This window comes from Colletotrichum chrysophilum, assembly GCF_026319265.1.
Source record: "Colletotrichum chrysophilum strain AFK26 chromosome Unknown scaffold_45, whole genome shotgun sequence".
NCBI lineage: Eukaryota > Fungi > Ascomycota > Sordariomycetes > Glomerellales > Glomerellaceae > Colletotrichum > Colletotrichum chrysophilum.
The window spans coordinates 155750-182824 of NW_026517332.1; the positions used below are offsets into that span (position 1 = coordinate 155750).

The 27075-nt window shown below is 53.6% G+C and overlaps 9 protein-coding genes across 9 annotated transcripts; 5 read left to right on the forward strand and 4 right to left on the reverse strand.

Annotated features, from left to right (window-relative positions):
- Positions 1-721: 721 nt before the first annotated feature.
- COL26b_006232 (uncharacterized protein) lies at positions 722-1319 on the reverse strand (the record flags this gene model as incomplete). Its single annotated transcript, XM_053179055.1, has 2 exons — positions 722-982; positions 1059-1319. The coding sequence occupies 2 exons, from the start codon at positions 1317-1319 to the stop codon at positions 722-724; spliced, it is 522 nt and encodes a 173-aa protein (XP_053036996.1).
- Positions 1320-3033: 1714 nt separating this feature from the next.
- On the forward strand, positions 3034-3649 carry COL26b_006233 (uncharacterized protein; the record flags this gene model as incomplete). Its single annotated transcript, XM_053179056.1, has 2 exons — positions 3034-3156; positions 3530-3649. The coding sequence occupies 2 exons, from the start codon at positions 3034-3036 to the stop codon at positions 3647-3649; spliced, it is 243 nt and encodes an 80-aa protein (XP_053036997.1).
- Positions 3650-4619: 970 nt separating this feature from the next.
- On the forward strand, positions 4620-6884 carry COL26b_006234 (uncharacterized protein; the record flags this gene model as incomplete). Its single annotated transcript, XM_053179057.1, has 2 exons — positions 4620-6150; positions 6223-6884. 2 exons carry the CDS (start codon positions 4620-4622, stop codon positions 6882-6884), a joined length of 2193 nt encoding a protein of 730 aa, XP_053036998.1.
- Positions 6885-11629: 4745 nt separating this feature from the next.
- COL26b_006235 (uncharacterized protein) lies at positions 11630-12470 on the forward strand (the record flags this gene model as incomplete). Its single annotated transcript, XM_053179058.1, has 2 exons — positions 11630-12430; positions 12468-12470. The coding sequence occupies 2 exons, from the start codon at positions 11630-11632 to the stop codon at positions 12468-12470; spliced, it is 804 nt and encodes a 267-aa protein (XP_053036999.1).
- A 1938-nt stretch (positions 12471-14408) lies between these two features.
- On the reverse strand, positions 14409-17771 carry COL26b_006236 (uncharacterized protein; the record flags this gene model as incomplete). Its single annotated transcript, XM_053179059.1, has 2 exons — positions 14409-16501; positions 16550-17771. The coding sequence occupies 2 exons, from the start codon at positions 17769-17771 to the stop codon at positions 14409-14411; spliced, it is 3315 nt and encodes a 1104-aa protein (XP_053037000.1).
- Positions 17772-19710: 1939 nt separating this feature from the next.
- COL26b_006237 (uncharacterized protein) lies at positions 19711-21742 on the forward strand (the record flags this gene model as incomplete). The annotated part of the gene is made up of 2 exons (XM_053179060.1): positions 19711-20217; positions 20276-21742. 2 exons carry the CDS (start codon positions 19711-19713, stop codon positions 21740-21742), a joined length of 1974 nt encoding a protein of 657 aa, XP_053037001.1.
- An 846-nt stretch (positions 21743-22588) lies between these two features.
- On the forward strand, positions 22589-23098 carry COL26b_006238 (uncharacterized protein; the record flags this gene model as incomplete). Its single annotated transcript, XM_053179061.1, has 1 exon — positions 22589-23098. One exon carries the CDS (start codon positions 22589-22591, stop codon positions 23096-23098), a length of 510 nt encoding a protein of 169 aa, XP_053037002.1.
- A 344-nt stretch (positions 23099-23442) lies between these two features.
- On the reverse strand, positions 23443-24504 carry COL26b_006239 (uncharacterized protein; the record flags this gene model as incomplete). The annotated part of the gene is made up of 4 exons (XM_053179062.1): positions 23443-23682; positions 23746-24033; positions 24089-24287; positions 24371-24504. 4 exons carry the CDS (start codon positions 24502-24504, stop codon positions 23443-23445), a joined length of 861 nt encoding a protein of 286 aa, XP_053037003.1.
- Positions 24505-25118: 614 nt separating this feature from the next.
- On the reverse strand, positions 25119-26310 carry COL26b_006240 (uncharacterized protein; the record flags this gene model as incomplete). Its single annotated transcript, XM_053179063.1, has 2 exons — positions 25119-25617; positions 25667-26310. 2 exons carry the CDS (start codon positions 26308-26310, stop codon positions 25119-25121), a joined length of 1143 nt encoding a protein of 380 aa, XP_053037004.1.
- Between the last annotated feature and the right edge of the window lie 765 nt (positions 26311-27075).

The following is a 27075-nucleotide window of genomic DNA, read 5'->3' on the forward strand; positions in this document are numbered from 1 at the left end:
AATTCGCACGATGAAGGGGGGGGGATTAATGAGCTTGCTTTTTCTTTTTCTGTGGGAGCCAGGTTTTGGTCTCCAAAATATTCGTTCACGGCATATTGAATTCGGGCATCATCGCATTAGCATTGCGAAGGAGTAAGATTGACGAGGGCACAAAAGTTTTTGGATCGCCGGTCCCTCGGACTAGGAGTTTCGGTACCTTATCTGCATGGCTGATGCCTTAATGACGACTATGACCTCAATTGTCCCGCGTACATGAGTGATGTGCATTTCAATTGGAAGATGAGTTTACATGAATCAAGTAGTTTATGAGGACGAATCAGCACACGGAGGCGGGGTATGAAAATCGTATTGGAGCAGAAGCTCTGGTCAAAACGTTTGGGTCCATCTATCCCAACCGTCTCGATGCGCAGTAATATTTTTATGATATCAAACTTTTTGTAGTCTGTCGCTCGTTAGCATCCCTTTGACACTCGTAACAGCACACCATGCAACCAACCTTTTTGGACTCAGTAACATATGCCGACGTGTTTCCCGCAGTCTCTATCCCCGAGACTGCAACACATCGGCAAGGCCAGCTTTCTCCAGCTGACCTTCTATCTCCTTTCCCACGTGGTTCTACATCCCGTGCTGTCGTCCCACATCTTACTGCACCCATGGCAAGTGTGCGTCAATACTTGAGGAGAGGAAGCTATCGTTTGAAAGCGAGTCCGAGACCGCATAATCACTGGATATCTTCACCGTCCTTGGCACCGCCAGCATCCCTCTCGGCGCTCCTGCTCCTGCTGCGGCTACGACTGCGTCCGCGGCCGCGGTTCTGGGCCCTCGCGCCGCCGCGGGCGTTGGCGCCGCCCTTGCCGCCGGGGGGAGGGCGGACGAAGGCGAAGTCGACGTAGACGGTCTGGTCGAGGAGCTTGGTCTCGTGGGCGTCGTTGATGGCGGCGCGGGCTTCGGCGAGGGTTGCGTATTCGATGAGGGCGTAGCCCTGTGGGACGGGTTAGCGTATCTGCTCATACGGCCTTTCTTGGCTCTTGAGATTGGGGGGGGGGAACGGGACGTACCTTGACGTAACCGCTTCGTCTGTCGAGGTTGAGGTGCAGGTTCTTAATCTCGCCGTACTCGCCGAATTTGTCCTGGATGGTCTCCTCGTCGGCCTCCTCGTGGACGTTGGTGACCATGACGATCCAGCCCTCGATGGAGCGGACGGCGGTGGCGCGGCCGTGGGTCTGCATCTCGGACTCGTTGCGGGCGGGCGCGCCGCCTGTTGTTTGGGCGGCGGAGGGGGAGGGGGGGTTGTCGATTTCCATTTCTACGTCGGCCATTTTCGCGGTTGTGTTTTGGGTGGTGCTGGGTTGGGTTGGGTGTCGGTGGAAAGGCGGTTGGCGAGACGCGGGGAGGAGATGTTTGGGTGACGTCGGTGAGAGGTGAGGTGAGGGTGTATGAATCGTGGGTTCGTATGGCGGGGCGCGTTGGGAGTTGTGGTGAACGAGGCTGAGGATTGTTGCCGACGATGGCAGAGACAACTGGAAAAAAGTGGAGGGACGTTGGATTTTGGAAGGTACGTATCTGGAGCTTGTGCACGGGCTTGCGGGTGGCTTTCTGAGTGGGTGTGAGAGCTGGCCAATGGTGAGAGCTTCACACCTTGATCAAGACTCAACGACACGAATTCAAGATTTGAAGCTGTCATTTGCTGCCTAGAGTCTCCTTGAGTGTTCCAATTACATTTATATGTATTATCAAGTCTTGAGTCTACGCCATGAACTTGGAAGTAAAACAGAAGCACCACACAAGACTTCATTGAGAACTTTCATGTAAACCGGCCTGAAGAGTCTCTGGGAACAATTCACCACGGTATGATTACTTATCATCAATGCTCAACATACGTCATGGCCTTGATCCAGCTGTGAGCTGGCAATTGGCTGTAAAATTAAGTCAGGAACACGTGGGTTATGACACCGGCTTCATCTCACTATGGAAACAGCCGAACACCCGTCTCAGCCCTATCCACCGTTCAAAGACAGCCTGGCCTGAATCCAAGATTGACAAGGCGTTCTTCATGTCGTCGTCTCACAAGATTTGAGACGAACGGTCATCTGGTTTCACTGCTGAGCCTCGTTCTCACCTTCAGGACGGGTGTCTGAAGCAAATGATGATACCCCACCGAAGGGCCAACAATGCACAGGGTTTTGGCCGCTAAATTGCTGCCTACGATATTTTGGGGACGCAGGACAGGTGAAGGTCCAGCTGCTCAGGGGTGAATGCTGCAAATCATGGCATGGGAGAAGTGCGACCTGCGGCCTGCCAGCATGGGAGATTGAATGCCGAGGAAGCGAAAAATGCAGTGCAGCATGGGAAGACGCAGGCCAAGCAGGACGTGAGAGTGAGAGATTTGGGGCACGGCGGCCGGGATGATGGTTGTTTCATCGTTTCCGTTTCACTACGCCAGGGACAACGGACGGCCTCGGCCCAGGGGTGGTGGAGGGTGACGCGTCGATCAGCATCGCGAAATGCTTTCCCCTGGTTTAATTGTCGCCGTCTGGTTCGTCGCTTGGCAGATTTGTACGGAGATGAAAATCCGCAGTCCATGCAACCCTTTAGCCAAGACACGAAGCCTGCTGCACCTTTTTCGTTCCTTCTTACGGTCTTATCAAGCACTGTCCGCGTATTCTGGGCCCATTGCCCATTGAGAGGAGGGGAAGGGGGAGACTTTTTTGTGTTAAATTATGTGGATTGGACAAGATCCTTGGCGGATGCGTGTTGTTTGCACTGCCTCGAGGGGGTGAGATTGTTGGTTTTTGTAAGTGGTGTGTTTACGATATAATTGAGGAGGTATTTCCATTGCCCCTGGATTTATTTGAAGAAAGATCTTTTTGGATGCACTGCGTTTTTCGTGACTTTTTTTCGAGAAACATCTTCCCCAGTGATTTACTGTCAATCATTTGATCTTTCCCAGTCGATCCGTCCACTTCAGCAGATCGCGAACGGCCATCCTCCTCTCACGCTTTGCGACAATCGTAATTACAACCTCCCGTCAAAATGGTGGTCCAAGAACAGCCTCAGCCAATGGCGCAAACCATGCAGCCGAACCAGCCGCAACAGAACCCCAATGAGCTTACGAAGGAGGAGAAGGATAACGAAGACAAGAAGACTTGGACCTGTGTAAGTCGAGACCCTCTTTGATGATCGTGGAGACGTGGACGAGCGAGTTCGCTAATCGGACGTTGTTGCAGGCCCAATGCTGCTCCAGCTGCCTTGATTGCATCATGATGTGCATGCGCTCTTAAGATGTCGAATCGATCATTCGATTTTTTTTTTAAGATCACGACAGGTGCTGGAGCTCTCGACATCTCCAGGCGTGTTAGGACAGCATTCGGCGCTCGGGGTTCCTTTTGGGGGATGTGGTACGCGGCCTTTTTGACTGCGATTTGCGATGGGCGATGGATACCTCTTGACTGTCGGAGTTTTAGGCGTTTGGTTTCTGAATGACGGCCGCGGCCGCGCACCCCGAGTGCCTCACGATATTCTTCTTCAGACTCTGAAATGGAGTGCGCCCTTGAAGCGCTTTTGCAATGACTACAAAGATGATCCCAAACAGTCGGTTCACGATGATGACTTGCGCGCCGAGGTTGCTGCTCCACAGCCGGCTGCTTGATACCAGGGTGACAGCACTAAACATCCTCCAGGACCGTCTATTTGCAGATGAAATCGATGATTCTGGTGCAATCATCACCAGGCGTAACGTAGTCCTGGATATCGGGACAGCCTCCAGATGCCGGGTGCCGGAGGTGGTGTGGGGGCCGGCACCGGCGTGGTCTCGGCGAAGTCTCCGCCCAAGTCCGTTTCGGCTTCCCGAACAAGACCAAGTTCAAGATTACTGCACACAATTGTGTTAATTTCTCTTTTCCCAGCCTGCATGAGTGGATTTTGTTCTTCTAGAAGAGAATTAATACTAGATGTGCGAGACATAGAGCCAGGCTTTTTCTCGGAAAGATCATCTACCTCCGGCGAACTCGGGGTACCAATCCACTAACGCCGGCACCTTGGGCGCTGTGGCTTCTAAACTGATAGCAACAGCGAACCGCTGAAGGCGCTGAAGGCGCCGAAGGCTCTATGTAACTAATCTACCTACTTAACCCGACGCCAATTACATGCTCTTGCAATAAAACCCGGCTCTTGTTGTTCCCATGGCACCTCAGATATCTTCTGTGGATTATCGATCTTAACTTGGCTTTGGGTTTCGTATTAAAGGTGCGTCATATAATGAAAGCAAGAGTGGATGATCAACAACAGAGACAGCAACTAGGGCAAAGGCGGGAACAGAGACGGTGAAGAGACGGTCCTCTATATTCTAACTGCGGAACAACCTGTGTAAGTGAAGACTTTCAACATTGGAAGTCATGTCGGTGGCTTGGTATCTTCGCATCAGGATTCGCCTGCTATGGGATTTTTGTCGCTAGAGACCGCGAGAAGCGCCGATGTAGCGGCAGAAGGAACTTCGGTAATTAGACTGCTGCCTTGATGAGGTGTGATCCGCTAATGGCTCTTCAGCTGATACTTAAGCATGACTGCTTCCTTCGCGCAGCGCATCTGGCGAGAGCGGACACCAGCGAGCGCAATTAGAGATGCCGTACGAGTACCACCCGCTGCAGGACGCAGACATTCGCCTGCTCACGATCGAGCCTCTGGAGGATGGCGAAGACTTCTCAGCTCCCATCCGATGCACTCTCGAGCATGTCGATCTAGAAGCTGCAGCACGGGCTTCAGGCTTCAAGGGTCAGAATCACGTCTGGCCAGAGACCGAGTCGGCTCGCGATGTAGCTGCAATCTTCAAGGACCCCGAAGACGCGCAAGCCCTGGTACAAGTCGGTGATGCTACCAAAAGCGCCGAAGAACAATTGCCGGACTGGAAGAGTAACGACAACGACTTACCATGGAGGCACGACTGGGGCGACTTTCTCGCACTTTCTTACGTTTGGGGCGCGCCAACTCCAATTCAGTACATCCTCCTCAACGGCCATCAGTTTCCCGTCGGACCAAACCTATTCCAGGCTCTTCTGCAACTCCGTCCAAACGAGAGAATCCGCCAAGGTTTCAAACTGTGGATCGACGCCATCTGTATCAACCAAGAAGACATCGCAGAGAGAAGCGCGCAGGTCGGCCGCATGCGAGACATCTATGCGGCGGCGTGGCAGGTCGTGATCTGGCTAGGCCCAGAAGCTGATGACAGCGAGCTGGGAATGTCCGCTTTGAGCTGGGTTGCTGCTAGGAACAGAACTCCCTCCCCATACGATGGTTTCTACCGCGAAAGCACAAAGATCGATGCCCGTCCGCTGTTCATCATCTGGGGAACATTCAAAAGTCCTTTGAAGAAGACAGTCTACAAAGCGTTGTTTTCGCTACTTTCCAGGCCTTACTGGCAAAGGATGTGGATCTTGCAAGAGGTGGCCATGGCCCGTCCCGATGCACCAGTTGTCTGTGGCAAGAGTTGCTTGCCGTGGAGGGACATACACGAAGCCGCAACGTTCATTAGCAACGATGAGACGAGGTTCGGTCGTGAGCTTGTGGGCAGCACCCGGCCCAGGATCTTGGATTCTTGGTCGTTCGAGTTCGCGAGAGACAGAGTTGTGCAAGAGAGAGACTGGTCATCAGAGAGAATGTGGAATCTTCTAATGGACATGACCAAGGTCCAGGAGAACCAGAAGGAGATTGCACCTGAGGAAGACAGAAGGCACCCCTTTGAAATCTTACAGCCCCTCGTCTTAGCAAGAGACGCAAAGATCACAGAAGAGAAAGACAGAGTGTATGGTATCTTGGGTATCAGGGTGATTGCAGACAGGGTCGACATCACCCCCAACTACAAGCTTTCCATGGAGACGATATACCGCGACTTTACGGCGCAGCTTGTCTCAAAAGGCAACTTGGAAATACTTCGATTCGTGTCGAAAGACGGAGGCCGCATTCGAGCGCAGTGGAATCTGGAAGATGTTCCCTCCGCCTTAAGCTATCGAAAGCTGACACCCGTCGTTGGACCTGTGTTGAACTCCTTTTCGAGATCAGACAAGCAGAATTTGATAGGCGCGACTTGCCACCACGAACTCCCTACATGGGCTGTCTGCTGGACCTGCAAGCCAGCGCCCACAGCCCAGCTGCGAGGTCCTTATTGTGCAGGTGGTGTGGGAGGACTCTCACCTCCAATCATTTCGCCTGATGACCACAGCCTCACAGTTCAGGGGGTCATCTTCGACACTATTGGCAGCCTAGGCTCGTTTCATCCCGCAGAGGTCGATGACACTTACCCCCAGAATGCCATTCCGACCACCCACAGTGCTTATGGCGGACTCGAAGACACCAGAAATGCCTTGTGGCGTACTCTCCTTGGTGACACAACAGTAGACGGTGGCAGCCAAGCCTCAGAAGAGGGAGCCTGGTTGCTTGACCCCAAGCTTTGGAACCAAGGTGTTGCAGGTGTCTTCACCAACGGCTTCGGTCTTGACGAGCTCATGTCGCGGAATAAAAGGCTTGTTTTAGGCGGCCATACGTTAGAGCAACTCATCTCCGGTGTCGTCAAGTCTGGTTGGCGCCAGAAGATCAAGAGTACTGAGAGGATTTACAACCCGACTGAGGAGCAGCGTGAGGTGTTGTCTTGGGCGATGAATGCGACAGCCTGGAGAAGGCTCATTGGAACCACCGCAGGGAGGATTGGGCTTGTACCTGCTGCGGCCAGAGCTGAGGACAAGATTGCGGTCTTGCGAGGCTGTAGCACGCCGATCGTTCTCAGGGCTTCGGAAGACCGATGGGAGGTTGTTGGGGAATGCTATGTGCATGGAGTTATGAAAGGGGAGGTCACTTCTGGTGCAACAGACATGGGCCCCATCGTCCTGTGCTGAAAAGCTCAAGCAAGCTTCTAAATGGTATTTAAGAGACCACGCCAAGTCCTCTTGGGCTGATCAGGCTTATTTGCTCCTTCGCCAAGAAGCATACCAACCATGCTGCAGCTGAGACATTCAGCAGGCTTCAGTCACAGCCACAATTTGCTGTCCTCTAATCCCTTGATCCAAAAGACCAGGCTGCAAGGCGGCTCGCGACTTTCAAGAACTGAAAGTCAAGTTGTTCATCCCGAGGATCTTGAGTTCCTCACCCATGTAGTGCAAGGCTTCCTCATATACGTTCACCAACGACAGTCTTCGGCAAGTGTCCAATTTTGTTTCCGCCGCCTTCTGTTTGTCATCTTGAGAGTATTTCTGCCTGAAGGACGGCATGGAAGGCCACGCTTCCAGCAAGAAGCGACGGCACGATGATGAAGACGCCGAAGATGCCAAAGCGCAGGGCAAGAGAGCAAACGTCCAGAGTAAGGATGACCTCGACCGATACACCATAGGGTGGGTATGTGCTCTTTCGATAGAGCAGACGGCGGCGAGAGCGATGCTGGATGAAGAGTCTCAGGATGTTCACATCCGTAAGGCAGCCAACGACACCAACACATACACCCTAGGCTCCATCGGAAGACACATGATCGTCATAGCATGCCTCCCCAAGGGTCAGCTAGGCGTCGTCAGGGCCTCAAAGGTTGCGACGAGTATGACCTCAACCTTTCGAAACATCAAGTTTGTCCTGATGGTGGGTATTGGAGGTGGGGTTCCGTCCGGACCAAACAACGTCAGGCTCGGGGATGTTGTCGTCAGTACTCCGACAGGAGAGTATCCCGGTGTTGTTCAGTGGACTTTGGAAAGACGACGGACGGCAAATTCGAAAGGACCGGTTCGCTGAACAATCCACCAACATTGCTTCTCACGGCTCTCGCCAAGATGGAAAGCGATCACGAACTGGATGGATCAAAGATTCAAGAAAATTTGAACATCATGTTTAAGAAACGACCAAATCTAAAAGATAAATACGGGCGATCTGAAAAGCTTGAGGACGTCTTGTTCTCTGCAAGTTACAACCATGTCAATCACCCTTCAAACCCCAATTTGACTCAAAGTTCCGGGGGCGTTCAAGGGTCGCCGCAGGGAGGCACCGGCTGTCTGTATTGTGACCATTCGAAAGCGACGAAGAGAGAAGTTGGAGAGCCCGCTGTTCACTACGGCTTGATTGCTTCTGGAAGCCAGGTCATCAAGGATGCTGCCTACCGGGACGAAATCAATAAGAACCTTGACGGCAACACTCTATGCATAGAAATGGAAGCAGCTGGCCTTATGGACGATTTCCCGTGCCTGGTAATTCGTGGTATCTGCGACTATGCCGACTCTCACAAGAACGACGCCTGGCAGAAGCATGCAGCCGCGGTTGCTGCGGCCCTGACGAAAGAACTTCTGCAAAAGGTGCCACCAATAGAGGTTGACGGTCAGCGAACGGTTGTTGAAACGCTGGCTCAAGAGTTAAGAGAGAACTTGACAGACAGTCAGTTGAAAATTCGTCAAAAATTGAACATCCTGCAAATACTGACAGGGAGCGCAGTTCACTTCACAGCATTGGCTACCAGGAATGAACTAACGAAATTGGGTGCGCAAGCACAAAGAGACGAGACTGAAGTTATTCTTGAGTGGCTTACACCTATTGAGCATGGAATTCAACAAAGTGATTGCCTCAGAAGAAGACAACCCGGAACCGGAGAGTGGTTTCTGACGTCAACGGAGTATCTAACCTGGCTCAGCGCGGAGACCGAGTCGGACCATCAAGCCCTTTACTGCCCGGGCATACCCGGGGGAGGGAAGACAATAATTATGTCCGCGGTCATTAACGATATAAGCAAGCGTTTTGTCTCGCCCGGAACCGTCGGAATCGCGTACATCTACTGCAATTTCCAGCGAAAGGAGGACCAGACCCTGGAGTGCTTTCTGTCAAGCTTGATCAAACAACTTGCTCGAAGTCTAGGGGTTATACCGGACGGCCTTGTAAGGTTACACAAGGATAACCAGCGAGCGGGAACAGTGCCGTCCGCGCAGGAACTCTTCGACGTGCTTTGTCTGATTTGCGACTCCTATTCGACGCTGTTTTTCCTTATTGACGCACTTGATGAGTGCCAAGCCGATAGCTGCTCGGCTCTAATTTCGGCCTTGCTCAGCTTGCTAGCTAGGAGGTTGACGGTGGTCAAAATATTCGCAACATCAAGATTCGTTCCTGAGATCGAGAAGAGGTTCGATAAGGCTCTCAAACTCGAGATCAAAGCCACAAGTGAAGATATACATCGCTATATTCAACATCGACTGCCACAAATTCCGGTGCGTCTCACTGAAACCCCCGGTCTTCAGGATAGAATTACGGGCGAAATCTCAAATGTAGTTGATGGGATGTGAGTTTGTAGTTGGTGGATTGTGACTTCGTTTTCTTACGTTGTTCTAGGTTTCTGTTAGCGCAGCTTTATCTTGAAGCTCTAAAAGATGCTACCTCTGTCCGGGAAATCATCTCTGCCCTGGGAAGCTTCAAACACAAAGGCGTTGACAAAGTCGGAAACAAATGTCAACTGTCTCATGTTTACGACGAAGCATACAAAGATGCAATGAAGCGGATTCAGGGTCAAACACCAAACCGACGAGACCTTGGCACTAGGGTAGTGTCCTGGATCACCCACGTTTCACGCCCACTTACAGTCCTCGAGCTCCGGCATGCTCTTGCTGTGGACACGAATAAGAACGAAGTTGATTACGAGAACATTCGTGACGTTGACGTCGTACTTTCTGTGTGTGCAGGGCTTGTCACTATCGAAGACGAGAGCATGATTATTCGTCTAGTTCATTACACTGCTCAAGAGTTTTTCCAGAGAGCCAGCGAGACATACTTTCCAGGGTACCACGCCATCATGGCGAGTATCTGTGTCAAATATGTCTGCATTGTCTATCATAGTCCCGGATATCGAGATAGGTTCAACCTATGGGACAAATCATCGTCATACCCTTTTCTATCATACGCATCGCATGGATGGGGTTACCACACGGTGCAAGGATGCTGTCTTTGCAAGGATGTTGAGACTTTTCTCCTGCATCACGAAGATATTATGCAGAGCTTATCCTCGTTTAAGACTCTATCGACACTAACGTCCTCCTCGAAGAGGTTTCCTGAGTCAGGTCTTGGCTGGGCAGCCTTTTACGGCATCGACGAGGCCATTGATGTTTTCCGCCAGAAACGACGCGTGGTCAATGCCACAGACTCTTCAGGAATGGCGCCCATGTTTTATGCTGCGATCGAAGGCAAAATCACCTTTATGAGGTTGCTTTTCAAATTCAGCGCCAACCTGTCCCACAAGTCTCAGCACAATTTGTTACATTTGGCGGCTCGACTCGGAAACAGTGACGTCGTGGGGCTGCTACTCGAGCAGGGAGCGGACGCAGACCGTCAAGACTCGGACCAGAGGACGCCATTGATCATAGCTGTGGTTTCAAATCAGTTATCTGCTGCGAGAAAGCTGCTCCTTGGGGGCGCCCCCATTGGGACCCTAGGCAGAGGCGGCAGAACTGCCCTGCACGAGGCGGCGGTTTTTGATCGGGTTGATATTGCCGAGGTCTTGCTTCAATTTGGAGCTCAAGTTGAGTCGCATGATGACAAAGGTCAAACTCCGCTAGGAATTGCGGCTAGAAGCGGCAGCGAGGCTCTTGCTAGTCTCCTGCTTGCCCATGGCGGGCTTATAAACGCCGGGAGCAAGTTCGACAAGTCGCCACTGCTTCTTGCTCGACAGGATTGGATGATACAGTTGCTCATCGCCAAAAGCGGGCCGATTCATCCTAAGGCCTGTATTGATCACGCCAATGCACTGTACATCACCAGCAGTATCGGTAACATCAACAAGGTCAAGCAGTTGATTGCCACCGGCTTAAGCGAAGCGACCCTACGGGGGACGCACCTTGAAATAGCTTTACTCATGGCAATGAGATACCAACGCGCGAACATCGTCAACATCATCGTACAGGAGAGCACCAAAGTCGATTCCTTACACCACTTTGCCCTGATCTTTGCCATAGAGACCGGTCACCTGGACATAGCGGCTCGATTGATCAACAGATTTGGTTCCAATTTCGCCGAGAATCAAGTGGAGTTTCCAACGCAAAGATCTGCGCTATCCAGTGCATTGCAACACGGGTACACCGATGTTGCAAAACTGTTAGTAAAGAAGGATATCGGTCTTGATAGTATCCAAGGACACGAAGGCCAAAATGCATTACGACGCGCCTTAAATCATTCGTATTTCGATGCTGCGAGACTGCTGATCAAAGCGGGCGTTCATCTGCAAGACATTCCGAATTCACTATATCAAAAACTTCTAAACTCTGCTTTGAATCAGGGGTACCCAGACGTGGCTATGTTCTTGATTGGAGAAGGCGAACAATCTTTTGGAGAGAGTGCGCTTACCATTGCTATCGAAAGAGGATATTTGGATGTCGTTGACCTCTTAGTATACAGGGGAGAAGTTAACGACATGCAGAGAAATAGCTATCAGACTGTGCTTTTCGAGGCTATCGACAAGGATTACATAGATGCCGCAAAGGCTCTGTTCAAGAGTTGCACACAAATCGGGGCTCTGGGAGCGCCTACCCGGAAGACATTCCTTTTTAGGGCGGTCAGTCATGGCTCTGCCGAGTTCGCAAGATTCTTGATCGAAAATGGCGCGAGCATTGACGGCGGCCAGGGGCCCGGAAAAATGACGGTTCTTATCAGAGCTGTTGCAAATAATCTTTTGGATGTTGCCAAACTTCTAATTGAGAAAGGCGCAGAAGTTAACGGTGTTCAAGAGCCCGGCGGAAGGACGCCACTCTTCGTTACCGTTGAAAGAGCAACGCGGAAAGTCTCCATTGCCGACGAATATCTCGAAACAGCGAGCCTCATGATAGCGAGTGGCACAGAACTTGATGGCGTTCAAGGACCTGCTGGGCAGATGATCCTGTTCAAAGCTGCTATGGGTGGTGACAACGGGGGCAACATGACCAAGCTTCTTATAGACGCTGGAATTAACATCAAAGCTCAGGATGAGAATGGCCAGACGGCTCTCTTTCAAAGCACAGAAACTAGCGCAAGGTTACTGATCGAAAAGGGCGCAAATGTTAGAACCAGGGACAGGCTTGGACGAACCGCATTGCACGAACAATGTCGGCGTTGGCCCATCGCTTCCGTGGTGCCCGTGGTGCTCATGCTTCTCCAAAGTGGCGCCGATGTCAATGCGACAGACAGTAACGGTCTAAATCCGCTTTGTTTCGCGTGCGAAGTTGAAGCCACCGCATCTAACTTCCATCGACCTTACGATATCTTCAAGATCGATAACTACAAGATCGACAAGCGCTTTGTCGACGTCGTGGTGTGTCTAATCAATGCAGGAAGCGCACTGCCTAATGATAAGACGATGGCGAGGCAGGTGATGGATGGGCTATGCTTAGAAATGAGCACATTGACGAATCCTGAAGCCTTTGAGGAGGCGACGCAGAGGTTCAAGACGCTCGAGAAAAATGTAAGTCTGGCTCTTGTGTGCTCATACCAGTCTCTAGTAGACTAAGTTGATTCTATTCCACAGTTTCGGATTCTATTTCATCTTGACTACCCTAGTCCAATGGGTAGGTTTCATTACTTATGAAGCTGACTCCTCTGATGTGGTACCCCGGTGGGATGTGGGATATGACGTGGAAGCAACTGCTGGGCTGTGTAGCATCACACTATGCCATCCACACACAGACTGAGCACTGCAGATCAGCCCATATATATACTTTAGCAGGAAATCAATTACAAAACCACTGGTCACTGACTCGGCTTAGTTGACAGACGAGAATAGATTTCTTGATGGCCTTTATTCTAAGCCACACATCAATAACCATGTCAAGTCTGCGGTCTCCATACGTGAATCTGAATGGGAATTTGCGTCGGTGACCGGAATTTTGTTCAGAAAACTTCCCCGCAGGAGAGGATGGGGGTTCAAATAAACCAGAACATTTGAAGCTGTTTTCCTACTGGCGAGAGCAACGGCATAGGTGGGTTATGCTGGGCAGAGGCTCTCCGTTGAGTTTGGCCCTCAGCTGAAGTCATTGGAGTATTAGGGTAGACATGTATTAAACTGCATACAAAGGCAAAGAAAACGGAGGCAAAACACCCGAGTCACAAGACTGCCTCGTCTGAACCTGAATGACAGACTTATCCGGCAGAACTCAAGGTGCCATGAGATTGAACACTTCAGTGAAGTCGAGAGACCCCACCACCCAGCCAATCACAAAAACCCACCCTCATCTCCACTCAACGTCCGCCGCGCCCCACAAGGTGATCGCGCCCATTCTGCCTCCACCCACCGCCCAATCAAGTCTATATAAACATCGCCAGTCTCCCATCTTTTCAGACTTCTTTTCCTCTTCCTTTTTTCTTCATACTTACCTTATCTGGCCGTCTGGGGATCAAGAAATCCGGGCGGCAGAGAGGGAGGCCTGCATTGCACATCGCGGAGTCGACCTCTCTCGATTGCCCTTCGGGGCCATCGTGGGTGCAATTTTTGATATATTCTTCCAAATTGGAAATCACTTTTCATTGTGCTCGTCGCCTTTGCGCGGCGGTATGAAGAAGAGCTTGCCTTCCCCATCCTCATTTCACCTGCAAAAAAGACGCCGCCATTGTTAAAATTTGGCCTTATCCCTTCGGAGGAGGAATACTCCTCGCATTCCTTGCCTTCCATCGCGTCGTGTCTGCCGCCGACTGAACCCTCGCGCAGATGCTTTGGGTAGGCTGTGGTTCAGACTGCTCCGACGCAAAATTGCTGGCGTCGAAGCTAAACTAGCTGGAGGCAAAGAGTGTCGTGACCTGTGACGGGAATGTTCTTCAGACGGCGCGACTGGCGTCTACACGAACTTTTTCGTACGTTCGAGCGCGCCCACGAGTAGAAACCGCGAGGTGACGCCGCGGGTCTCCCCAGGCATACGCGTCCAGGGCAGCGCGTCAGGTCGTTCGTTACCTGGTCGATGAAGAACGTCTTTTAGGTCCTGACGCGCCTCGATTCCTGACGTGAATCCTGGGGCATTCTGTATCTAGCCGAGTCACACAAGCATCACCTCGCGTTCATGCAGGCGTGTCTCCCTACCTTGTTGCCCGTTGCACAAGGTCACAAATCGAGGCCATTGATGGGTCATGCAAAGTCTGCAGGCAAACGTGACCTCGCAGCCATACCTTTATAGCCTGCTTGAGCACATGTTTCACTGCGTTTCGCAAGGCAACAATGATTCAAAAGCAATCTGCGTGTTTCTGACCCGGGGTATAATTCCTGTCCACAAACGACCTCTTGTGCCAAAGGGCCTAGATATACAACGCGGTCCAAACGCGATAAAACCGAACGATAAACAACCTTTTTTACAATCTCCGGCCAAGCAAGTCCTACTCCTTCTGCGATCAATGTCATGATGCCGTAGAATGAAACCCATTAACGCCAAAAGGAAGCCTCAAGCACAGCCGGGCTCCTATCCCTGAATGCCCTCCCAAGTAATCTGCTCCGTAATCTCTCTGACGCTCAGTCCTGTAATGCTAAATACGGTCACGTCGAGCTCTTCATCTGACATGTCCTGCCCGACCTGCTTCTGACCCTCCAAAACGTCGTAGAGGGCGTAAATCTGGCCCTTCTTGACCTCCTCGGTCGTCATCATGACCTGGATATCTGCGTACAACTGCTTGCGCTTGGTCTCGCTGAGGGCGGGGTTGTGGCCGTCGTATCGAGCTTGCTTCTTCGCCCTGTCCATCTTCATGTGCTCCAATTCGTCCTCCAGTCCCTTGATGACCTTTGCCAGAGCGTGTCCAGGGGCCTGAGAGGGTCGTACAGTGTTGTCCTCTGTTGACATACCCAACTGCTTGTACTGTTCCGAGGGAGGAACTGGCCGGGAAATCTTGATGCGCTTCTTGCCCTCGGCGATATCGGCCGCAGTAACCGTTCCTCGATGAGCCTTGATGCGGGTGCAAACAATGCAGTTGGTGCAGCTGTGTCCCGACAAGCTATCCAGAACACGGCGCGCATCAGACGACAGACCAGGGCAGTTGCCCTTGATTTCGGTGGTCGTGTTGTCCAGTCCGCCTTGGGTGATCAGGTCGATTGTCGTCGACTTGTTCTGGGAGGGCTTGGCAGAAGACTTAACCGACACGCTCTTCTGGCTCTGGCTGGTCAAGTTGCGTGTGGTGTTCGTCGTCTCCTGGCGAACAGTACGAGACTTCGAGGAACCCTCCTTCCGGCTCTTCACATCGAGAACAATGGATTGAGTTTGAGTGTGTTCGGGCGATTGCATGTTGTCTTCATCGTCTGCCTGAAAGGGATCCAGGTCGGGGACAGAGCCGTTCTTGAGGGAGCTCTTGGAGGTGATGCGAGAGTTGCTGCTCCTCTTGCTGCCCTTGTTCGCGACATTCGAGGCCTTGGAGGTTTTGCTGGTTGATGCAGATCGATCAGGCAGAGAGAAGGCGACCTTCTGGCCTTGGCTCGAAGAGCTCCTGGCACGAGAGGTGGACGGGCGTGTCTTGGGACGAGACTCGGCGACTGAGCTCTGCTGGCTCTGGAAAGTGTCCTGGTCGTTGATACTGCGGTCTGTCTGCTCCGTCGTCTCGGTGATCTCAAGAGTCCTCTTACTAGGAGTAGCACGTCTCGGTGTCTCCTTTTCGCCAGTCATGTCGATGACTCTCGAGTTCTGCGTGCTGTCAATCGTAATGTCAGGCATGAAGAATGCCGAGGTCATGTTTTCCTCCTCCTCCTCCTCTTCTTCATCGTCCTCCGCTTCCTTGTTCTTGTCAACGCGCGCGGAGAACTCCTCGGTCTTACCCAGAGGGCGACAGTGGTCAAGTTGCTGCTTGAGTAACTCAATTTCCTCCTTGAGGCGCATGTTCTCGTCGTGAAGATCGTGGATGCTCTTCTCGAAGCCAGAGTTTTCGCGACGGAGAAGCTTGTTCTCGGTAAAGTATTTTTCGTTGTGGCGAACGAGGCTATCGTTGTCCTCCTTGAGAATACCCTTCTCCTGATCAAGAGTCTGAAGTTCTACCTGCAAAGCCTCAACCTCCTCATGAGCAGCTTGGATGTCTTCCTTGGAGGTCTCGGCAATTTGACGAAGTTCGTCGATCTCACTTCTGAGTGACCGGTTGTTGTTGCGCAGCGACCTGTTCTCCTCTATGAGAGACTCGTGGTCCCGACGCAAGATGTTGTTGTCCTTTCGCACCTCCTCCAGCTCTTGTTGCAAAGAATATTGTTCTCTGCGAAGGGTCTGGTTGTCTGCCTGAAGAGACTTGTTGTCCACTTGCAACACGTCGTTGCTGTGCTTGAAGCTCGACGTCTTCTGGATGGTTTCTCGGTTGTGGTTGATCTCCAGGGTGGCGTTAAGCTTCTCCTGTGTCTCATGAAGCTCCTTGCCTTGCATCTCAATCTTGTCCATCAGTTCGCCGATGTTGACGCAAGCTTCTGAGAGCTTCTTCAAGGCCCGATCTCTCTCGAGTGACAAAGTGTTGTTCTCAACCTCGCTAATGCCGATTCGGGTGGTCGCTTGGTCAAGCCGGGATTGGAGGGCCGTCAACTGGGACTCGATATCTACGTCTGGTTAGTCTTCCGTCTCGTCCTAGAATCAGGTCTACTTACGTGTCCTCTCAGTGTTGTACCGCTCGTTGGCGGCAGTCTCAGGCTCCGACTCTGTCCGAGAGCCGAGGGCACTATCATTCGCCTTGCGGCCCTTCAATCGCTTGAGCTCGCTTTGCAGATGGCCCACCTGGTCCTCGAGGTCCAGCGCATGTCTCTGCACCAGATCGTCATGCTCTTGGAGATTGCAAATCTCGTCCCGGATCATATCCAGGGATACAAACATCTTCTCCTCATCCTCGGGAATCGCCAGACCGTCAACCTCAGCATGATCCCTGGGCGGCAGGGTCTCGACGCGATCACGAACGCGGCCATTCTTCACAAAGACAGGCACGCCGTTCTTTACCGCGCCGTCGAAACGGAGGTTTCCAGAGATAAAGTCATTGAGGTGGGAGATGTCAGGCATGAAGAATGACCGGGAAGTGACGTTATTCTGGGCGGGGCTGTCGGTCGTCGCCGGTGATGGGAATGTATTCTTAATGGTATCGAAAGTAACGGGTGTAGCGTTGTTCGCTGGGGCGTTCTCGACTGGTGCTGGCTTGGGCGTTGCCTGCGTTGGAGGGGCGAGGAAGTCTGATTTCCGGCGTTCGTTCTTAGTAGCCATGGATGCCCGGCGGGCAGCCTTATAGTTACCAGAGGCCGTGCGTGAGTGCTTTGCGAGAGGGCTCTGATGTCGTTGTTGGTCGGGGTTGAAGCGGAAGTTGTCAGCATTAATGTCGAAACGGAAAGGTGATTTCGAGATGTTGGACGACAGATCGGACTCGTTGTCGACGCGGGGCTGCATCTCAGCGCGCGTCCTCCTAGAACCTTGCCAGGTGTTGTCGTCTTGTGTATCGTCGTCAAGATTAGAGAGATACTTTTGCACGATGCTCCTGTGAGATACGTCCTCTTTACGGCGTAGCGATCCGTTGGCCTTGGTGGCGGCCTTGTCAGTTTTTGTGTCGGCTTTCTTGGGCTTGCCGTAGAATTCAGGCCACTTGCGGTGAGCAGCTTCCAAGTCAACTTGAATCTTGCCGTTGTGACGGTTCGTGACGCGGGCGATTTCTTCGTTGAGTCTGCGCGTGGACTCGCCATCAGGGTCTGAAAAGACGGAAGTCATGGTCGGGCTGACAGTGCCGTGGGAGCCGGTGGAGGAAGGCGGGGAGTTGAAGGGGTTTTCGCGGTTGGCATTCATCTCCCTGAGAATGCGAGAGCGGTAGCGATTGTGTACTGGGTCGGTCTCCATGACTGCCCTTTCACGCGCCGGACGCGATTTCTAGGACGGCAGTCGACGAGGGGAAGGCAGGATGGTGAATGCACGTCGTTCGCGCAGCAGCAGCGGGAAAAGACGCGTCGGTGGCTCGGCCTTGGAGAGCGATTAATCGTAAAACTGCACTGAAGCAATACCGAGCAAGAGAAAGCTGCTCAAGGCATGAGGCGGGCACAATGGCTTTGCAGATTAAGGTATCAAGAATGGTGGTGGGATTGAGCTCGCGGGAAGAGGTTGGAGAAGGAGGAAGCGTTCAGCGTGAGTTGCAGGGATCGTTTGTTTACTTTCTACCACTGAAGCGTGTAAACAATTGGCTCGCGGCCGGAAGTGCAGCTTAGTGGGGCTGCCTGCCCTGCTTCCAGTGGCCCAGCGCACTGCATCAGCGAATCACCGCTAACATTTGGGCCTCAGCGGCGGAATCGCGTCCTGCACGCTGCTGCAAGACACACAAAGAGCGTGTCCTTTGTCTGCGGGCCACCGAGTCATCCTGGACGCGAACACTCAAAATCTAAGCTGAGAGTTGGATTTCCCATTTCCCCAGAATTTCGACACTTTTTTGAAGCCTCTTGTCGATGGCACAGAAATGCTCAAATGTGTTTAATTACGTAGCCCTGTGCTCGTTTCCGGCCCATTCCTCAGATCCCCACCACAAACAGGGCCATAGGGCCATCTTGTTTCCGTGTGCGTCGGTGAGAACACACTCAGGTGGTGCTCGGACCAAGCGTAGGCACTGCCCGAACTGGCTTCGAGGCTCCTTCCTTCCGAGGATGGAAGAAGTTCAGGGTTCCCGCTAGCAGCATCGCTGCGGCCAATCGAGCACGGGAGCACCCTTCCACACCACATGCCTCTTAGTCAAGTTCATGAGACAGAATACTAGTGCGGTCGAGCACCGCTGAGAGAATGATTCTAGAGAGAACGACTCATTGCGTTTCACCCTAGCGCATTCCTCAGGGTTCTCTCCAACGGCCTTGCCCAACATCTGAACATCTCAACGACCACTCCCCGCGGCCCAAGACAAAGCCAGTCAAGGTATCCTACCTATATCAGTTATTGCTAATTCTCAACGGCCTCATGGCTTGCGGTAGAGTTTCCGATGGCCATGTCCGAGGACAGTAAGTAAGTCACCAGGCCCACCAGGCTCTCGCCAGACATCGGCAGGTGATCACGCCGTCGGTGGGCTGTGCCATCGTGGACTTCACACCGCCGAAGAAGTTGGGCCGCGCATGAGATGTCGGTTTAGGTGGGACGGATGCAATACTCGACCTGTTGCTCAAGTGTTCAAGACTCGTGACCATTCCCTCAAAACTGCATAGCATCTACTGGGTAGATGGCTACACCACATCTGTGACAGTGAATCGTTAGCGACCTTCAGCAGCAGAGAACGAGGTACACTTTGATGCCCGGAAAACCTGCTGGTTTTCTGCAGTCACTGTCACTGACAGTCTACAGAGCGCAGGGTCTTGGCGGCTCCAGACATCCCCCGCATGAGCAAGGTCTAGCGGCCGCCCCCTTTCCGAAGGAGGTGACCACCTCCCCCTCGGTGCACCATTCTGCGACCACTCGAGTGCCTCGTGCCGGTGGATCTTACCTGGTAAAGTGGGCTTTCCTTGGCTGGGTGCATGGCCTCGCCGCCATCGCCAAACCGCCCGGCTATTCAGCGCTGCCATCCTCTGCCTCGATGCCCTGCCACTCCCTCTAACAACCCTCACTTCTGGCTTTGTTCCTTCGTTCATAATCAATCGCTTGTCGCGGACCCTCTGCTTGCCTGCTGCATCCTTTTGGTCCTTCGACATTCGCTCAGGCGACACCGAATCCCTTCTGAACATGGCAGTGCGCTGCTGTACATGAGCGGCCTTTTCGAGAGCTCGTTGCTCGTTTTCTTGAACATAGATTATCCCTTTCGAACCCCGCCATCATGGCTCGATCGACCTTCCGATTGTCCGCGGGCTGCCTCGCATTGCTTGCTTTGGCTTCCTCGTCGACGACCCTCGCTGCGGCTACACCCCCGAATGCGCCCAAATCATACTGCCCCATCTTCTACTCCGAATCCCGGCCATCCTCCGATTGCGAAGCCAAACAACCAGCGACCTTCCTCCAGACGCCCCAGTCTGCGAGGAGGGCTTCGCTAAATACAGAAAAGATTAAAAATGAGCCCCTCGAGGCTGCATTTGAGGCCCTGACGGTCATGCAACATGACTTCTTCGTGCCTGATCAAGGGACGTGGCCTGCAGCCATCGACTGGACTGCTGCAGTCATGGAGACGATGCTCTCAGGTGCTCTGACTTCATTGTCGCAAGCATTGGCTGTCCTAGACTTTGGCGGACACTCTGACAAGGGTGCCAAACGAAACTTGATAGACACATTCTTTACCCAACTCGTGGCCTCATATTTTGGCCAAGATGATGTTGCAATTCGTCACCAGGTGAGTTTTCTCCAATATTCAAAGCCAATGGAGCAAGCCAGGTCTGACTTGCTCGCAGGCCTTCGACGATATTCTTTGGGTTGTCCTCGGCTGGGTTGACGCCATGAAATTTATCGACATTCACACCGAGTTATTCTATCCTCGGCCTGGGCTCAATGAGAGCGCAACGCCCGGTCTCGGAGATGCGCTTCAGAACGGCCCCTGGCACGGCCAATTTTGGATTCCTTCTTTTGCCCATAGAGCTAGAATCTTTTGGGACCTGGCATCCAAGGGCTGGGACACTCAACTTTGCGGCGGTGGCATGAACTGGAACCCTAGGTTGGAGCCTTACAAGAACGCCATCACCAACGAGCTGTGGATTTCTGCCTCTATCCAGATGTATCTCTGGTTCCCGGGGGACAACAACACGACCCCTTGGATCAACAGCGTGAGTGGTGTGAAAGCCACGCGGGAGCCCAAGTACCTTGCTGCTGCCATTGAAGGCTACAAGTGGCTCACTGGCGTCAACATGACCAACGAGGCTGGCCTGTACGTTGATGGCTATCACGTCGATAGGTCCAAGCCTGGAAATACCAACTGTGATCAGCGCAGTGAGGCAGTCTTCACTTACAACCAGGGCGTTCTCTTGACCGGCCAACGAGGTTTATGGGCTGCCACAGGAAGCGCAACGTATCTCGAAGACGGTCACAGACTGATCCAAGCCGTCATAAAGGCATCTGGCTGGGATTTGGCATCTGATAAGCCAGTTGATGACCTTTCAAACCTTCCTCCGGGATATCTGCCCCCTTGGCGGGGACTAGGCCGTGGCGGCATTATGGAAGACCGATGCGATGCCAGCGCAACCTGCTCGCAAGACGGACAAACCTTCAAGGGCATCTTCTTCCACCATTTTGTCGCGTTCTGCCAGCACCTCGACCCAGCAGATGTCCAGCAAGGCATGACTGTGAACGTGCAAGCGTACGAGCGTATCAAGATGGCCCATGGATCCGCGTGTCAGGCGTACTCAAAGTGGATAGAGCACAACGCAAAGGCGGCTCTCCTGAGCAGAGACCGCGAGGGCCGCTTCGGCACCTGGTGGGGTGCAGGCATCTTCCAGGGCGTGACGCCAACGATGGAGACGGACGGCGTCCCTGACAACGAGCCAAACGTGACCGATTACCGCAACTACGGACTCCCGCATGATGGCGTCTGGGCCAACGGAAATCCAGATAAGGTGTGGGCACCTAACGGCGCGGCGAAACTGAACCAGACCAGGAGCTATGTGCTGGTTGGTGGCCAGGAACAATCTGGACAGCAAGTGTTAGATCACTCAAATGGACAGGGACCGCGAGAAGAAGCGGACGTAGACGGAACCGAGCGGCGAGATCCCGCTGCGGCGACGGCGGCGGCGGGTACGAGCGGCGATCCGAACGACCGCGGGAGGGGTAGGACCCCCGAGACGCAGAACGGCGGCATGGCCCTCATGCGGGCCTGGTGGGAGCTCTCCAAGGGCACTCGCGAACAACAGCGCGCTGGACGAAGATGAAGTCACGAAGTATTGGATAGCACATTGCCTTCTTTTTGGGCCTATGAAGTATAGATGAGTACCGTTAAAACGCATGCACAGCCGCCGGACGGTTTAAACGAACGGCCTCCTTACTTTTTGGACACATCTGCCTTGCAGTTTACCCCCCGGCGCTAGCTACACCTGTGATTTCGTGCGTCAACGTGCTTGCTGCGTGCTTGCTGCATCGTCGATTCTAATCGGGCATCCCGTATCGTTTCTTGGGATTACTCTGATCGCGCACGCTGCCTCCGCGGCGGCCCCTTGTTCTGAAGGAATGTCTCTGGCGCTGACACTAGCTCACCACGCCCACGCGATTGGTCCAGCAGCCGAGTGCGAAAAGCTGACGTCCCTCGCAGAGGTCTCCCGTGGCTGGTCGAGCCCGACTCTCCATTGTCTGCTGGCGACCGGGGTGCGCGACTGGACGCACCCGGCAACTCGGTGCCGGCGGGCCCACTTGGTTCGCCGTGGCTTGGCAGCGCCCTCGCCCGCGCCTCAGTGCGGTCCTCTGGGGTCGCGGGACGCTTTCGAATGGGTTTCCCAATCGGGAGGTTGATGGCTTTGGAGGGCGGCGGCATCATGGCGTTTGGGTCTGTTGTTGAAGAGGGTTAGGTTTATAAAGGACGACGAAGGTCGCCGACGATGGGAAATTTGGGGGCATCAGCATCAGCATCAGCATCATCGTCTTCACCAGCTTTTATACTCCTCTACGCAAAATCATCAAGCAACTCTTCTTCTGAGACGCTATTCACTGCCTGTTTTCACATCGTGACTGCATCACGCACTCATTCCACACTTCACCAAACCAAAACAACCACACAACCACAAATGGGTCTCATCACCGGTCTTGTCTCAACAGTCGTCCACGTCGCCGCCGGCAGGAACCCCTACGGCCACAACCACAACCAGCAGCCCGTCGTCACGACCGCCGGCTACGCACCTGCCGGCCCCTCCGGCTGCAACCACGCCGGGCCCGGCGGCCAGCCCTGCGGCATCTGCTCCGTGGCCCTGCCCTTCGGTAAGGGGCGCCAGCAGAAGAGGGAGCGCCGCGCGCAGAGACACGCCGCCAAGGCGCAGCGCTTCTCGGGCGGACGGTACCCCGCGTACGTCCCCGGCGGGATGCAGTACCAGTACCAGCAGCAGTACGTCGGCGGACCGGAGGTGTACCGCGGCGGCAGTATGAGGCAGGAGGAGGGTGTTTGGGAGGAGAGGAGGAGAGCTTCGACTGGTGCCGACGACGCGCCGCCGGCCTATGAGGAGGGGGAGTCGTCGAGGGTGATGGCTAGGAGGAGCGTGGAGGTTCTTGGGGATGGTGATGAGAAGCATGAGTTGGAGTAGAGGCTTACGATGCTGTTTTCATAAGTAGTCATTCAGCGAGCGAGCACGGCGTTGATTAGATTGGGGTCAATATCATTCCTTGGTTCATTTCACCTTTTATTCTTTTCCTTGCTCGATCTTGTCTACTCCACAGATGCCCAGATGCTGTTCGTGAATGCTGATGTACAATGGTGACGCCGGGGATGTTTTCACCAACCGTCCTAAATCCCCTGCCAACTTTTTCCCCTGATGAAAGACCCCGGGATTTTCGCCCTGGTGGGTGACTTTATTCCTCGTCCACATGATGCGAAAAAAGAAGCTCGCTTCCTCCCTAAGATATGTATGCGGTCATGGAAAACAACAGTCTACCTCTGGCCAGCAAGGCGACGGCTTTGGACCTCGCCGAGGGCCTTGGAGCCGCTGAGGAAGATGGAGACACCGACAATGCCGATGACGGGCAGGGTCTGGAAGAGGTTCCAGGTGCTGTAGTAGAGGAAGAAGACACCCTCCATGGCGACGATAGAGCCGAAGAAGGCGGCGTGGGAGACGGGGGCCGCGCCGAGGGCCTTGGAGAGGTGGTTGAAGTTGGCGCCGAGAGAGAGCCACTAGGAAGGTAGTCAAGTCAGCATCTGGTCATCCACAGTCGTATATAAGGATGGAGAACGTACGCCCACGACAAGAACGGGAATCGTGGCCAAAACGGCCATGACGAAGGCCAGCGAGATGATCTTGGGAGGGCTGCGGGGGTCCTCGCGGAAGATGTGGTTGATCTCGGGCTGCTTGCCGTAGCGGATGGGAGCGTCGTAGGTCGGTGCAGGGGCAGAGGCGTCGCGCTTCACGTCGAGGTCGAAGACGGTAGTGTCGAGGGCCTTGGAGGCGCCGAAGGAGCCGATGACGATGCTGGCGCGGAGGGGCTTGGTGGCCAGGAGGTGCTGGACGGGGAGGTCCTTCTGGGCCTGTGAAAGATGTAAGCGGGCTGGCAATGCGATCAAGAAAGAGCCTTTAACGTACGACATCAACGACGCCGCGTCCGTTCTCCTTGAGCTCCAGAGGGAAAGGAGCCTCGAGGCCACTCTCGGTCTCCTTGAGGATCAGGAAAGCCTGGTGCGGGCGCTTGGCCTTGTCACCCTCCTTGGCAGTGATGATGACCTTGAGGGAGTCCTTAGCTCCGAGGGAGAGGGCGGTCTTGAGAGGAGAGGTCGCGCTCAGCCTGTCGATGTGTCTCGTCAGCAATTGGGTCGAGATCGAGGGTATTCCGTCGCCCGCGAGAGCTCCAGCACCAGCTTCACTTACTTCTCCTTGGTGGCATCCTTGCCCTTTCCAGAGACAGAGACAGTGGCACTGTCAAATCCCCATGATGAAGCGGCCTGCGCGGCACCGGCCGCAAACAGCGCGAGGGCTGGCGTCAAGGAGTGGAGGAATCGCATTGTTGCTGGTTGGGCGGCTTGTCTGTTGCAGCTTGTAGCTGGAGCTTCGACATCGCCAGGTGCTGCTGCACTTATGGACAGCTTTCGTGTCCATTACGAACTACCGATTGGCGCACGGGCCAGGCACAGCGGGACCCTTGTACGGTGCTTAAGTGATCAGCACTGTGTTGAGCACTGTACATGGAGGGCATGGTGAAAGCAACGTCAATTATGATTGGGATGGATATAGTTAGGGACATGTTTTGCTGATTGAACTGAAATACAAATACAATAATACCAAGTTAATGAGTGACTATATTGAGACCATAGTTCCGTGATTATCTTCCAGTATCTAAAAAAACGGAAGGTTTTGGGAGACTTGCGATGGAGTCACCTGCAATTGACATGCACATGATGTATATCTACAAAATGTGGCAAGAAATTTTGATGCAGTTGAAATTGGCGCCTTAAAGCTCTGATTGAGAACGATGTCACCTGGTTGTATTGAGATATTGACTCAAATCTGACGGTCTATGCATGCATACGTCTCCAACACAAGCATAGCTGCTTGCCGAGACTTCAAACCACGACTCCATCTACATGAACCAGAACTTGCTGTCTAAATGCCACAAAATTCAAAGCTCGTCATGAGCCGTCTCAGACTCCGCGATTTTCGGGAGGAACTCATCAACCTCCATCCACTCAGCCGCAAACACCGTGATAATGCGTGCCCAGTCACGAACGGTGGGCAGATCCAGGTGGTCGCCATCATCCGTAATCTTGTGCCACACGTCCGGGAACGGTGTAGGAATGATGTGCAGAATCTCAACACCGCGCTCCATGAACGGCACATGATCGTCCAGAACGTATCCCTGGCTCAATCCACCGTTCTTCTTGTTCTTGTCCACGAGGAAAGGGCGTTTCGGATCGGACTCAAGCACACCGAGCTTGCGCATGCGGTCTTCAATCTTGGCCATTTTCTTGTACGCCCAGTGGGTAGAAGCAAAATATGAGGGGATTCGCGGGTTTGGGGCGCCCAGCAAGTCGATGAGGAGGAAGAGGCTGATGGACGAAAGTCCGGTCTTGTAGATCGAGTTGGGGTGTATTTCGGACTCCCAGCTTTGGGCAAGAGCTCTGGCTCATGTTAGACGGTTCAACAGCAACACTCAGAATGATGACATACCTGGCTCCGTAGAGCGAATCGGTATCGGTCCATGAAACCCAAGCCTCCTCTCCGTCAAGAAGGATGATCTGGATTCCCTTCTCCTCCTCGAGTCCATTTCCAGCATCGCCCGAAGCCTCCATGGCCTTCCACTTCTTCACGAGCGCATCTTCGATGCTCCTGGCGGCGTGGAGCAGCATCGCACAAGGTGCCGCGCTGTCAATGGCTCCGATGAAGCCATCAGGATGGACCAGACTATCGTAGTGTGCAACAAGCGTCAGGCGCTCGACCTCGCCGTCCTTTGTCCAAGGGGGGTCGCGGCGGAAGATGAGGTTGGTGAAGGGTATGTCCTTGTCCCCAGTCGCAGGCGTCTTGGAGGTTGAGTTGTGCCACTCGATCGTCCACTCGGGCAAATGCGCGCGGAAGAAGTCGACAAAGTGCTGCTGCACCTTGGCCGAGCCGGGGGTGCCGGGGACGCGAGGGATAAGGATCGGCGCCAGCAGGGAGCCGGTATGGATATCGAAGCTGTCGCCGCCGGAGGGGATCGCGCGGAGGGCCTCGTCGCCAACCTCGGTGTAGGCCGTCGCGGGGGTGAAAAGCGAGCAGAGGACGAGGAGGATGGACCCAACGAGGGGTAGCTTCGGGAGGGAGGTCAACAGACCCATCGTGGCAGGGACAAGGTCGGCAGCAGCAGGTTCATGCTGCTGCTTCTCGTGGCCGGTGGAAAAGCAAGGTTTTGTTGTGTGTGCTGATGTGTCGCTCGGCGGCTTCTTGCGAGAGGAGCCGTCAGGTTGCGACAACCATGTTGGGCGGGGAGAAAGGTGTCAAGTGGGAGAGGAGACCCTGAGGTCGAAATGCGACTCAGGTCCACGCCGGGTCCATGTCCCCGCCAAAGGGCACCAGCGGACGGTGCTTGCTGGGAAATATTCCGATAGCGGCTCCACCCACGGAGTTAGACCCACCGTTCCGGCTTCCCTAATGGTCCTAGGCGATTCTGGGGTCGTCAAACTGCCGGGCGGACCATCTGAGCAGCCAATTCAATCATCAACCTCTTTTCAATGATAACTGAGATTGAAATCCGTAATTACGTCTGACTCCAGAGGACCAGACGTCTGCTTAATTCCTCGCAAAGTCCTAGGCCAATGAGGTATGCCAGTGTCGGCCGAACCAAGCCATCGGTTCGCACTCTAAACTCCAACGGACGAATCACATCGCCTATCGCCGACAGCCAGTCAAGCTCATGGTGATCTTCGGCGTTAACCCATGGCTGCCATTCGCGGCGCTTACACCAATGGCGATCAGTGGCATCAAGCCTCAGTTACACCATAGCAGTCAGATTCCTTAGCATGAATCGAAAGGGATGCCAACAGTCACACAGGTGCTCTCAGACAGGTTAACGCCGCTGCACCACCTCGTCTAAGAAGTAAGCG